The 14,693-nt window shown below is 36.4% G+C and overlaps 1 protein-coding gene across 1 annotated transcript; it reads right to left on the reverse strand.

Moving 5' to 3' along the window:
* Positions 1 to 2,923: 2,923 nt before the first annotated feature.
* On the reverse strand, positions 2,924 to 14,432 carry LOC114526035. Its single transcript, XM_028547527.1, has 18 exons — positions 14,108 to 14,432; positions 13,451 to 13,542; positions 12,853 to 12,937; positions 12,579 to 12,632; positions 12,356 to 12,459; positions 12,026 to 12,082; positions 5,867 to 5,919; positions 5,704 to 5,786; positions 5,443 to 5,474; positions 5,112 to 5,242; positions 4,875 to 4,954; positions 4,715 to 4,774; positions 4,246 to 4,330; positions 3,953 to 4,008; positions 3,811 to 3,878; positions 3,682 to 3,718; positions 3,400 to 3,473; positions 2,924 to 3,232 (listed from the first exon to the last, which is right to left on the reverse strand). The coding sequence occupies exons 1-17, from the start codon at positions 14,288 to 14,290 to the stop codon at positions 3,408 to 3,410; spliced, it is 1,326 nt and encodes a 441-aa protein (XP_028403328.1). The 5' UTR covers positions 14,291 to 14,432; the 3' UTR covers positions 2,924 to 3,232; positions 3,400 to 3,407.
* Positions 14,433 to 14,693: the final 261 nt, after the last annotated feature.

Here is a 14,693-nt window from a genome sequence, read left to right on the forward strand (position 1 = left end):
TTTTTGTTATACATTTTGTATTCATTAATATGAAATTATTCATTGCTGCATCTTTATTCATTGATGTAACTTTATTTAATGATGTAACTTCATTCAGTTGCTTAACTTTGTTTACTGATGTAACTTCATTAATTAATATAACTTTATTCATTGTAACTTCATTGTATGCATTCAAAGGTGAGTTGGCATTTAAAGTTAAGTTGGCATTCAAAGTTAAGTTGGCATTCAAATGTGACTTGGTATTCAAATGTGACTTGGTATTCAAATGTGACTTGGTATTGGAATGTGACTTGGTATTCAAATGTGCATTCATGGAATTCACACTCAGGGACATTAATTTTTTTTTCAACTTCCTGCAAATGAGCACCAAAACCTGGAAATTAGAACAAAAATAGGGTTTTATAAGTTTGGCAAATCAATCCTTTAATAGGAACCGTTTTAATATCCCTTTTAACCCTGTTATCCCTCGCTACTCTGGTTTTATAAATGATCACAAAGCCTGGTCAAATTGTAATCAGGACCTAACGTTTCGACAGTCCAGTCTACTGTCTTCATCAGGGGTGATCTGACATCATACCCAAGGGATGATGTACCAGCCAATAAGATGCATACATATATTCCTCTGGCAAACGGGCACTGTCATCCCTATTCAGAGCATGATTACTCATATTTATATGCCACTCTTCTAGGCAAAGTCTTTGACCATGTATCAATTGTTAGTAGTAATTACTTTAAGTTTTCCCACGCAATCTTGTGTTTGGTGTCACACAGGTGCTCTGTCAAGGGAAAACTCTAAAGTAATTACCACTAACAATCGATATGGTCAAAGACTTTGCCTAGAAGAGTGGCATATAAATATGAGTAATCATGCTCTGAATAAGGATGACGGTGCCTATTTCCCAAAGGAATATATGTGTCTCATTGACATCATCCCTTGAGTATTTAAGAAGCTTCGATTCCAGCTTTAGATCACCCCTGGTGAAGACAGTAGACTGGACTGTCAAAATGTTGGGTCCTGATTACAATTCGACCGGGCTTTGTAATCATTTATACATTTATATTTGTGATAAAAGAATATCATGGTGTAATCTGAAATAAGACACAACTTGGCAACTTAATTTAAGATTTCTAAAATTACTTTGCTTCGGCTTACTTGTAGTATGTATAATTTCTGAGAGCAAACAGTACCTTATACGCGCGTAAAACGCTCAGGTTGATGCAAGTTGATAAAACAGGATGGAGCAATGTTGTGCTGCCCACATTGTTCAGTTCACTTGTATCAATATTGAACAATATTGTTAAACCCGATTCAGTTTCAACAATATTGTTCAATATTGATAACAACTCTGAACAATGTGGTAGGCACAACATTGCTCCATCCTGTTCATTTCAAATTGCATCAACCTGAGCTTTTTTAGGCGTGTATATACCTGGTTTGTATTAAAACACTACGTCAACGTGAATCACTAAATGACTAAATCAACTATAAAACAGAAAATCTTGGGTATACTAATATGCAATTACCGCCACAGCATATGAATACAATCTAAATCTTAACAACTTACCTTTGTAGTTGTTGAACATGGTTCTGAAAGCTCTTTCAATTCGACATTCATATTTTTAACGAGGGAAGAACGTCGATTCAAACACGAGGCGCAAGGACACGAAGAAAATAAACATTGCACAAAATCATTCCCAAACCTCCCTAAATGCCAACTGATGCATCCTCGTCCCCAGGGCCTAGGCCCTAGGGACGAGGATGCAACTGATGTACATAATTCATCCGTGTAACCCAGTGCTTCTCGGTCAAAATGTTTTGGGTTACCTGTAGAAATGCCAACTTCTGTCGCCCAAAACTACGACTACGACGAAAAGGAAAAAAGGCCATGGCATTTTAAGACTCCGCTGCGCATACGCAGGCGGAGTAATAAAAGTACTATTCCGCGAAATTTTAACAAGTAAAGACTGGTAATCAGCAACGTCCAAAAGCTACGTCCTGATTGGCTAAGACAGGAAGTTTATATTTTATTGAGAACGTCAGCAAATTATTTAACTGTCATTTTGCGAATTTGCGAACTAATTCAGATGTAAAAACATTTCACGAAGCAAAATGAGCAGATTTGTTTGTTTATAAGCAAAAATATCGATGTTTTTATCGACGCAGACACAGTTTAAGACCGAGAGATGAAGGAGGAACGATATAGAATCTATATAAGCTATACCAAGTCTTTTAAACAGGTAGGTGTGTATTCTGTTTATTCCGTATTTGCTGTGTTAAAAGGATGCAGTTTGCAATATATTCGTAGGCTATATGAGCTTGATATGTCGTTCTGCAAAGACATAACCAACTACGAAAAGCTATCACACAGTCACAATGGGTTTTCAAAGTCTAAATTTGAATTTTGATAAAACAAATGTCAATTCGAAGCTTTGTCGACTGCAAATATTCGCTGCATATTAAAATATTCGAAGAATAACGTTTGACATTTAGTCCCTGAAGACTTTGTCTTTGTACAGTTTTGGAGTTTGAATTATTAACTCACTTAAGCTGTATTTAAACAACGAGATGTTAGTATAGTTTATAGAAACGATGGTTTATTATGATAGCAACTTTAGTTCTAATTCAGTAATTGGCAGTTGCAATTAGCAGTAAAGGGAACTTGCGGGCTTAGATTGCAACTTGCAATAGCAATTAGCTAATGAATTTTGCAATATTGATCGGCAAAATTGGAAAATATTGATCGCAATATTGGAAAATATTGATGGCAATACTTAAATGGAAAATATTGATCGCAATATTGGAAAATATTGATCGCAATATTGGAAAATATTGATCGCAATATTGGAAAATATTGATCACAAATTGGAATACCCTGAATATGCGAATATTCGCAACATCCGGCAGAAAATCAACAAAAGCTAATGCAGTGTGCAGATTTATCAATAACAGACTACATTTCATACGTCAGATGGCTAATTATCAAGCCCACCAGTCTTGCGTATTGTATTGTACAAGTTCGTACCCAATAAAAATCCATCCTACATATAGCCTCGTTTGATGAGGCCAAATAATTTTTAAATTCGATTGTTGGTTGATTTGTGTATTGATTAATTTTTCGTCGGCTCGCTTCCGTACTTTTGACCGTAAGCTGCCTGTTCGACTCACCGACATCAGTGTGCAGTGTCCTAACTGTATCATGGCAATGGACTATGCCTATTTTTCGGGTCAGAGCTAGAGTGAAGAAAATTCTACTGTCATGCAACAGACAGGAAACAAGCAATAACACAACATATCCGGGCAATATGTTATGAAAACGGGTTGAAATGAAGTCGTTCTATCTTCAATAAATTTAAAGGTGATGAAATCTACTAAAATATGGATTGAAGTTTTTAATATACCTGCCAGTTTACTCTTCAAGATTCTCAAGAAGCTTTTTCCTAAAGTCCCAAAAGTCCACATTGATGTTACCGCTCTGCATAAAAAGGGAAAATATGAACTTAGAAAAACCTCGCAAATTCAAAAGAACAGACCTGGGTTTTGTTGAGAAATATACTGCGTGGATGTGTATAGCCTCTGCAAGATTATTGCGGCTAGTCTGTCTGAGACATTTTAAGTCAAAGAGGCTGCCATTATTACTGTTTATATTGTAAAAACAGGAATGTGTCGCGTAAAGCACCTACCCCAAATAATTCCATCGAGCTAATATCTGAACGCATCCTGGAATAGAAAAGGTTTAAATGAACTTGAAGCAGTCATCCTTGGTTCAGCGGTAAACAGGTAGACTTAAACGTCATGTAACTAAAACTCACTTGTCGACAGCGCCACGATTAACAATTTTTATTATGCAAGGAACATCTCTCCTTGAGTCGGTGGGTTCCTTAACAAGTAAACGAAGTTAACGGGTACGGCAAGGGCAGGGGGGGGTCGAAAATGATATCGTATTTATCATACCAGTGGAGGGAAAACAGCGCCCGCGGTGATGGCGTACAACTTCAACTTCATGAATGCTGCCGAAGAATAAAGGAATGCATGTTTTAAGCCTGGTTTCCATATGACGCCGACCTGTCGCCGACTCATTGTCTGTAATCATCCAAGGAGAAAATGATTTCAGAAAGACAAAAGATTTCACTCATCAGTAATCACCGACAATAATACTTTGCCGACGTCGGCGTCATATGGAAACCAGGCTTTAGAATCGAGTATACAATGTACGGATATAAAATGGCGTGGTAGAGTCAAATCACCTTTCATTATTCTATAAAACAGTTTAAAAAGATCATTTCCTGGTCGCTTGCTCAGAATGACCACCTCGTTGGACACGCTCGGAGTCTAAACAGAAAAATATTTAGAATAGAATTGCATAGTGTTAAACGGAATGAAACTCTTAAGTAAACTCTCGCTTTTCAAACCTCATGCAACTCTGGTTCTCGTTTGAAGCAACGATCGACGAGCAACGAGTTCATGTGAACTTTTGCTTGTGAACTCTCCATGACGTTCACGACCTTACCAAGGTTGAATAGACTATATTTCTGTATATTCGACCTTACCATGTTTGATCAAGCAATGACAGTTATGAAACTCTTTGTCAACCCTAATGTAACTCTTGTTTTCGTTTAAACAAGCAAAAAGAATTTAAAAAAATCTCGCTTATCAACCCTCATCAAATTCCACCCAGATCTGAGCCCAAAGTTTTACTTAGTCTATGAAACTTACTATGGACACATAGGCCACTGCGTCCCCATACGTTATATTCAACTGAAGAATTGTATGAATCTAACAAATAAAAGACTTATACTAGATTATAACTAGACTATAAATGCCTGGCGTATGTGATTTCACTTAATGCAATAACAACTATCTCCTACGTAATTACCTTGACAAGATCGCTAAAATAGCTTTGACTTTCAGTCGTTCTATACTCGTTTGCTGCTCTGAATATTTTCTCCCATCCAGCTGCGAGGAAAAACAAGTAATAAATAAATGAGATACTGATCTTAAAACTTTACACTGGATAGACTACGTCCATACAAACAACCCTCTAAGACAGAGACTATGCAATCCAGTGTCAAATGAACAGGATAATACTACATTCACCAAATAAAATACTTACAAAAATAGAAATCTTTTGATACGAACATGTGTGCGTGAGGGTGTATTTGGCTGGCGCTTGCCTTTGGTAAAATATCCCACAGCAAACTTGGCAGTGTGAAGGATTTGTCCACTTCAAAGCATTTTCTAAACCTGCAATAAAAAGAATTGTACACTTTGCTAAGATTAATTTTATCCAGCGGCAACCAAGAGGGGATAAAATGAATTGCAGTAAGCAACTCAAAGCATCAAGCTCGAATTTAACGAGAGAGTATCATGACGTTGGAGACGACGCAAAAGATAAAGTAGTACCGCTATGGAAAGACAAACAAGAGTCACTGAAATAAACATACCATTTTTGAGATAATTCCATAAGGTCTAAAAACTGTAAAAATACCTAATTACTACATATATATCCAAGTCGTAGTTTTTTAGGAACCTTGATTAGCGACGTTTTATTTGACGCGATTTTTAAAATACGCGTACGAAGTCACTTTCAAAAACAGTAGTCAGGACGCTGAGATTTCTTTTTTTTTGGGGGGGGGGTGAATTATCAACATACACACGTTTTCCTCGACACAATTCTCCCAGGAAACTTATCATTCAAGTATTACCTGATCCTCGTTGAACTCCAAAGGACTGTGATGTTTCCACAAGGCCAGACCATGAAATCTTTCGATCTTAAACGTGTTAGCGACTAAAAAAATACGATTGTCAATAGACCTTTCTCATAATGACGTCAAACACGAAGTTTGATTGGTTCTCGTCCTTACTTACTAGCCACAGAATGTTTTGACTCCAGATAACCAAAACTATCCATCCCCGACTGTCTGAAAACAAAAGCATTCTCAAAGTTTTTGACATATCCAAAGACAGTGAATTTGCACGAAATTTTGCTCTGCACCATACTGGCATGAGCTGAATAAAAATAGTTCCTCCAAAGAAAGCAACTGCTCGGACAATAAACTGCTCGCGAAATATCTGGACTTTTTTTTCAGTTTCCATGTAACTTTCAAACGTCCAGAGGCCGATTGAACAAAAACTAATTGCGATATCCGGTTTATTTCCAACTGGCTCTAAAATTGCCCATTGATCGGTGTAACTTTTCATCTTTCAGCTTTTTGTGATCCTTTTCGAAAATTGTCAGCTTCAAAGCAGTAATTTTATTGATTTTCAGGCATTTTCAATATGGAATAGCTGATGTTTTAACGCGGGTAAACTGTATTTACATAACGGTTGAAAAATTCACTATCCAGTGGATTTAGCGCTATACAGCCTTCATACAACCGGTCACTGGTAAATATCGTGTTACAAAGTCTTGAACGACAACCAATCAGCGTGGAGAAATTTCAGTAATCAAATATCATAGCAATCTACAAACTGAACAAGACGCCGTTCTGGCGTTAACTCCGGCGCACGTGCCAGTCTTCAATATAGAGCTTCTGAACATAAACAATACAGTTCGCGTATTGTTTCGCATACATATTCACATTTAGATGCCTTGCGAACCTAAATGTTCGATCGCGAAATTCAGAAGCACATCGCAGTATAGAAGTTCAATTGTTCAAAAATGTAAATAAACCGCATGATACATTCGCTTCGTCTTACACTTTGCCTTTGGAATTCGCGTATATAGTTATATTAAATCTTCGATCCTCTGCAAACTACGCGACGTGTCAACGCGCCCATACACGACCACATCATCTTGTTAAACGGCGAAATAGCAGCGATATTATTAAGATAGGACCGGAATCTACATGTATTAAATATATTCTTACCCCAATTCCCCCAATTCAATCTAAACTTAATCGAACAGCATGAAAAGAACGGTTTATTTGTTCATCTTGGAGGAATTGCCGTATCATGCGAGCGAAATCGAATCGCGCATTGGAAAATTAGCCAAAGCTGTGCACCACAACTCTTGGGAGATAAGACTGGGACGTAGATAAATACAGTCACATACACAGTTTAAATACTAGTATATTTCGCGCCATTACACACTTGCGACGACGAAAAATAATAAAAAAAAAAAAAATAAAAAAAACAAAACAAAAACAAAACAAAACCGGGGCGAATTTTCAACTCCGTCGCTGACGCCGGAGTAATTATAATCTTTGTTTGCACAACTACATTCGGCCATGCGCTATGCCATACAAATGACGTGAAGCTTACCTATAAACGATATACATTTATATATAGTTATGTTATTAGTGATACTGCATGCAGTAATATATTTCAGGAAAAAAGCTTTTTCGTGTGGCCCAACTATATTATTTTGCACCAATGATTAACAAATATAATACCAATGCTTCTCAGACACGACCTATTGAACTTTATATTAAATAAGTTCTAGACGTTAATTAAAACAAGGTACAGTTTCCACATCAAGATCAGAGATATTTTCTCTTGCATGTTTATATTACAAAATTACAATGAAGTTATTAGCTCAGTGGCTCGGAAAGTAGTTAAAGTAGTTAATTGTTTCGCCATTAATAGCGTAAAAGTAAATACGATTTGCCTAAATGAAAAGTTCTCCGGCTGTGATGTATGTTTGTTGTGTGTGTCTATCTCGAATGTAAAGCGCATCAAGTGCTAATTCATTCCATATATATTTCTTCATCCGTGCGCTCTTCAAATTCTGTTAACTGACTATGAGATGAGTATGATGTATCGCTAGATTCCGAGGTACGTTTCGACTGCATTCTTGAATAATTATAAAGCTGAGGGTTTGACAAATGTTTGTAATGAATGTACACTCTTAAAACGGTCTTGACGACGAGAATAAATTCTTGTGGGTTGTACGCAAACAACACGAAACGAAGAGCCAGGAACATAGAACTAAACACAAGTTGAGCCAGTCCAATTCGTTGTTCGGAAAGGATGGATTCACAAGAAATTTCAGGATATCTGAGATGATATATTTCCAAGATTGAAGAAATGTAGAACACCAGAAATGCTAGATAAATCGTTGTTTCAACCCACACGGGGTTTGTAGGAGATGTTTTTGATGTGATCATCTCAATGCAATCCAAGATATCTATTATCGCCGGGCAAAATGGTAACAAACCGCGTTTATCCTCTGTGATATAAATATGCAACAGAAACTGTAGAGGGGAAAGCCAGACGAATATGTTATTTGCACTTCCGAAAATTGAAATAGTTTCATAATCGAACCGAACCGGCTTCAGAATGAGGTTTGTACAACTAATCCAGAGCGCGTAGAAAACGGGTAACAGGGAACAGAACAAAAGTTCTCGATGCCATGACTGATGGTCTCCGAATCGAAATGCGACAGAAATTCGCACTTGCGCTAAAGACGCCAGTAAAATAATAAAGATAAAAACAAACATGCTTACTGAAATTATTATACTGACATAATTAATGCCAACGTTGACGATTGTAAAACCGATGTAAAGACATGACCAGGCTGTCGAAGCGGTAGTGTGCAAAATGCTTAATATTATAGGGAAAAAATCACGTTTGATCCTCATGGTATACTTCTCCATAATCATCTCGAATTCACACGAAGAATATTCCCATAATTTAATACCAGCCGTTCGTGAGATATGTACGCTCAGCTGAAATTCATATATCAGGAAGTGGCACAACGTCACAGAGCATGCGCATGGTTCGGTGCACGGATTGGACAGCCTGGTTTTCAGGACATGGAATCAATTATCAAGTCGATCAAGTGAGAACATACATGGCAATGATGTTTAACCGGAGATCAATAATCGTATTGGGCACTACACTTGTGTAGTTAGCTTCAAAATAGCTTCTGCATGAGGAAACTTCAGAAATAGCTTCGAGCTCTGAGGAATTAAAGGATTGTTTATTATCATGCCTCCTTTGTATAATGAGCCCCGTTTTAAATATTTAAATTTTATACTAAGCCTTGCTCCCGTCAAGACCACGGGATATCTCACATTAAATTATAAATTACTCTTCAAACCATTGAGTTTTCAAAAATTTTAAAACTTCGACAAGTGCATGTTGGTATAATTCTCTAGATAGTTGTTCTACCACACTATACGGTATACGAATGAACTATGTTATACCTTTATATATACACCTATGTAGCTTAGTATGCTAAGCAAGTCTAAAAAAAACAAATGTATATATATGATAGTATAATGCGCCGGGAATGATGCCTGATATCAAATGCAGTATATTGCATCAGAACAAAATTACTTTGATGTCGTTCTTACACCATTTTCTAAACTAAGTTTACTAAACGTTTAAAGGCGCGGATATAAACATTAATGATCGAATGAGATACAAATTTTTTGTGCATAGCAAAACTCCAAAAAAAAGTTCCACTCAGTAAATTTCTTGGCAGTTGAATGCTGCACAATAAATTTTTCCGGTCGTCTCTGTTGAAGGTGAAGCAAACAAAGACTGATTCAATTGCAAGTTTCCTTCTGCATGTCATAATGTTATATGTTATAATTATGTTGTATGAGGTTGGGGTTTGCACAAATGTTTGTAATGGATGTACAACCTTATAATGATCTTGAAAACGAAGATTAATTCTTGGTGATTGTACGCAAACAACACCAAGCGAAAAACCAGGAACATTAAGCAAAAAATAATTGAACAAACGCAACTATTCGTTCGGAAAGGACGGTTTTACTTGGATACCTGAAATGATATATTTCAAAGACGGAAGAAAGGTAGAACATTAAAGCAGCCAAACAGATCGTAACTTGAATCCTGCTGGGTTTGCTGTCGTTAATTTTGATGTGAGCATCTCAATGCAATCCAAGATATCTATCATCGCCGGGCAAAATGGTAGCAGACTGCGTTCATCCTCTGTGATATATATGCAACAAAAGCGCCAGCGGAGAAAGCCAACAAAATGCATAGTTTACGTTTTCGAAACTTTTAAGATTCAGACCAAATTCCATACATATTGTGTAAGGGGAAAAAGGAATAGTACCAAAATGCGAAACGCCAAAGACATGATGCATTATTTTGGTATTCTCTCAAGACACAAACTCCAAACTGCACATTAATGGCCAGACAATTCATAATTATAAAAGCAGGCAAGCTTCCTGAAATCATAATGCTTGCATAATCGACGCCATCGCGGAAGATGATAAACGTGATGCAAAAAACTGACCAGATTGTCAAGGCCAAAGTGACCAAAGCGCTTAATGTAAAGAGAAAAAAACCTCGTTGGCTGCACATTTTTCACCCAATTTGTCCACGGTACACTTCCTTCGTTATGCAGGATTTACGCGGCCCAAGTCAGAATAATCCTATACTGTATCACGAAATAGATGCTACCGTCCACCTGCCGTTCGCGCTTCCTGCACTTAGAACAAAATAGCAAGGCCAAGGAAATACACAAGGTCACGTACGCAGGCTGCAATGACTGGCCACACACAGCTACAATCTTCTCGTGTCAGAAGGAAGCAAATGATTTCGAATATAGGTGTGCATCCGAGATAAAAAATGGTCTACTGTCTGATGAAAGCCGAATATGCAAAGCCAAAGGGTTTTCTGCACGCACAGCTGCATGGAAGGTGGCAGTCATTCATAATTTAGCAGTCAAAACGATTCTATATACTCTAATAGAGTCACGATTCTATATTTTTTGTTATACGTTGTGCATTGGTGGTGCATCTATATTATTAGTCGATAGGTAGGATAAAATGACGCACTTCTGAATGACAAATTCGATTGTTCCATTGGTTTTCCATTTCATTTTCCCCTCCTAAACAAAGTTATGCGTTTTGTTCGCACCAATTAACACCTGCAATTTTGTTCTTTTAGTGGGGTATTTGAAAACACGGGTATTTTTAGTTTTTCTCAACTGCAAAATATACGGGAAAATTACGCCTAATTTTTGTCCCCTCGGAAACAAGACTCACTTTATTCAAAATTTGCTTGCACGCCGAATAGTAAAACGTCCTCTTATATCCGCTTCAGCAAATAAAAATTTCATTCACTTTAGGAAATAAAAAAAAGCTAACTTGTTATTTGAAACATTGCTTCGTTAAATATACATGTGCACAAGCAATCGATAGCAATAGCTTACATGAGTATAGACCCGACCCAGCTTTGAACTAGTAGATTTTCCTTGTGTAAACACACGTCACGGCTAAGATCCAGACGATAAGGGTCACCCGTTATTTGGCGAGTATGAACAAACGCTTTGTTGCAGGACGCTCAAGTTTGCGAAATATACAGGGTGTAAAAAAAATTCGAATCGAAATTTTGCGTGTAATAATGCAAAATATATTTGACAAATTTGGTTGATTTTTACGCCATTGTTAAGTTCATTTATTTCTCTTTCAAATGACACGTTGTACGTGTAATTTAGTTGAAAAATTAAGAAGTACTGGTTCGACAAAAAATGTTCATAAAAATCACCACTTTCCGCCGATGGGAACTGGACGTTTGTTTTATTGAAATTTAGTCCCAAAGGGCTTTAAAATCTAATCATTACTGAAAACTAAAACGCAAATTTATCGCAAAAATTCTGCTTATTCAATGTTCAACGATAGAAGTTTGAAAACACAATGCCTCATTAATTAAATTTGCATTTTCTTTTGTCTGAAGGTCTCATTTCGAATTCCCATCGGCGGAAAAATTTATTTCGAGCAACAATTTTTCGGGCAACGATAACTCGGCCAGTTTTGGTCGTGTCGATATAAGAACGGTATAATCGTAAACTAAATAAGCTAATCTTTGTTGCCATATAAAAATTATATCGTTTACTTTAGTATTTTATACACAGCAGCTTGTCAAAGTTGGATTCGAATTTTTTTTATACACCCTGTATTTGTAATGTATATTTCGGCTCGTGTTTCGCGCGCCTTCCTTAACTCTCGCAACATTCCCGCGTGTTAGGATACATTTTCCATCAAGGTGAATTTTCGCTCCGTCAAAGTTCAAAAGAAAGCATGCAATTACTTCCTCAGTGCTTACCTTCGATAATTACAAAAGTCGCAACTTTCTTTGCTCTTGTCAACTAGCTGATTCACGCTAAAATAAATAAATAAATACAATTGAAATACGGGGTAATTTTGCCGGGGTAATTTGGTAGTTGTATGGCTTAAAGTTTGTGTATTTTTTTGTCTGTGTATATAATTATAGCTACTCATATTCTTTCATACACATAATTTTTCAAACGCACATCAGTAGTAATGTGGGAAATATACCAGTCAGAGGTCAGTAAATATTTTATACTTAATATCCTCTCAGTCTGGTAAGGACTGTGAAGTTGCCGTTTGAAGTTGCTCTGCTGGCTATACTTACTACTTGTCCACATCAGGTCCACCAGCAAAACCAGGCCTCTTGTTTCGCAAAGGATTTATCAGGGTTGCATCTTTTGTAAATTTGTTCATCATCACCAATATAAACTGAATGAAAGGTTCAATCAAAGTTTCAATATTCCATAGCATGAAAAATCAAAAAAGCTTTCAATACAAATTAGAGTCTGATATGCATGATAGTACAATTTGCCCAAAGTCGACCTTACCTGGTGTTTTGTCTTTTCTAAAAGGTCTTTATTGCCATTAAACCATTTTGACACCTAGAAATACCATTCAAAAATCAGTACCTGGTACAAATCTTTCAATTCTAATTCAAAAACAAACAAAATCTGCAAATTTTAAAGACAATATATTCAACATTTTAAGACTAAACTTTGGTATTTTAGTAAATAATATGCTCTTTCCATCAGTACAGAATTATTATTCTGGTTCAAAGCTTGTCCAATGTGCAAGCAACCATTACATTTTGGAAAAATTTACCGTTTGGGAAAATGTTTCTGACAAAACAACTTCTGTGTCACTCTTTCGGAAATAAAATAAGTGTGAGAATTGGTCGTACGGTGACCTAAAATTAAAGAAAACATTGGTTCAGACACTCTGGAGGGGTTGTTGAAATAGAAATCCATTCTGTAGTATTTAATCAATTATATCTATTATTATTATTTATGAAACAAGTTGAAATTTTGTGATTATGTTTAGTTATGAGAACTTATGGCAATTGAAAAAATACTATCCGGTGGATAGAATGGCACTATCCGGCTTTCATACAATCGGCCTCTGGGGCCGGTTGTGTGAAAGCCAGATAGCGCTATCCACCGGATAGTGGTTTTTTTAATCGCTTTGAATCACCTGTTGTTAGGTATAACTTTGATTAAATCTTAGTATTCCTAAGTTGAGGATCCTCTTTAATAACATTTAGTTCCAAAGCTGTGATTTTATAGCTTTTCAAGCATTTTTTGAACGGTTGAGAAAATCACTATCCGGTAGATAGCATTATCCGACTTTCATACAACCGGCCCCTGATCACTAGATCATTTTAGATCAAAGGTAGCCTTATCAGGCAGTTGCATGTTCATACCTGCAATTCACTGTTCTTGTGTTACTCCATTTGTTCAAAATTTCATGCAAATTATCAAGTGTGATGTCTGTACCAATACACTGTTTAAAAATCTACCACAGATAAAAAAATAATGAACAAATGTGATTATAAAAATTTAAACATAATTATATAGTTTGTATCACTTGGCGCTATCACTCGATGGCCATTTAATCAGAAGTGACCAAAGTCAATTCTTTAAAACAAACTAGCATGTAGCTTTGCTTGACCAGGGGAGATGTGGTCAAATCATGAACAATGCAATATCAGGTAGAATTAAACTGCACAAAACTTGATCTTAGCCTGGTGTGAGTGTACTTATAGCGTACCTAGGTTCTAAAATACTATGTATGCAGGAAATATTTAATTCCCCCACCTGGGAGAATGTACTAGGGCATCTTAATCAAATAATAAGTTAAACCCTGCCATTTTTGGTGGGACTTGCGACACTCACAAATGAAAATTAAATTAATTTTTAACAGAATTTCAGGCATGTTTACAAAATTCATTATTAATTTTTTGAATAAGACGTGGCAAACATCTTAAGACTTAAGCCGACCAAAGCAATCGACAATAAAATCTCGAACATATTCACTATAAAATTGATCATTTTAACACAACGACACAATCGTTCAATACCTCATCAGCATCCTTGTAGTTGAAGTTTCTCATATTTTCATCGCTGTTTTCATGGATGATTGCTGTCGTGCTAGATATTCTTTGGAACCATATCACGATCAGTGCAAAAACAAATATGAAAGCGCACAGAATTGGAAGAGGAAATCTACTCGAAATTCGCATCCCTAATCTCTCGATCATCATATAAACATTTGGAATTTATAAAAGCTAAAATTGACAAGCCACTTTCTAGACATTTGATTCAAAAATTCGAATTCGAGAAAATATTTAATTTGTTACTTTGTGCGAGGCGGCAATACTATGCAGTACTTCATGTGAGGTATATGAACTGGACGTGAAACATGTTAACAAATCTAATCCTTAACCCTAATCAGAACCCTAATCGCTAATCCCGATATTAATCCTCTGAAAAAGTTTATAAATATATATTTTATTTCAGTATTCTAGCAGAACTGTAGTAGCGCAGTAATCAGAATGTTTCCTTTGAAAATGAAGTTTCAAGGCTCCCGCGATATTAAAAATGGCAAAACGGACCGGTTTCGGCAAGTTATATTTTCAGTGTATTTTCAATTATTTTTTTCCTAAA

The sequence above is a fragment of the Dendronephthya gigantea genome, unplaced genomic scaffold (assembly GCF_004324835.1).
Source record: "Dendronephthya gigantea isolate DGI-Jeju-01 unplaced genomic scaffold, DenGig_1.0 000036F, whole genome shotgun sequence".
NCBI classification, from domain to species: Eukaryota; Metazoa; Cnidaria; class Anthozoa; order Malacalcyonacea; family Nephtheidae; genus Dendronephthya; species Dendronephthya gigantea.

Coding starts and splice junctions, on each gene's coding strand:
- LOC114526035 (XM_028547527.1), bottom strand. CDS start 14,290: ATGATGATCGAGAGATTAGGGATGCGAATTTCGAGTAGATTTCCTCTT. Junction 3,719..3,810: donor AATCGTGGCGCTGTCGACAA/GTGAGTTTTAGT, acceptor TTTCTATTCCAG/GATGCGTTCAGATATTAGCT. Junction 3,474..3,681: donor GCTCGATGGAATTATTTGGG/GTAGGTGCTTTA, acceptor CTTTTTATGCAG/AGCGGTAACATCAATGTGGA.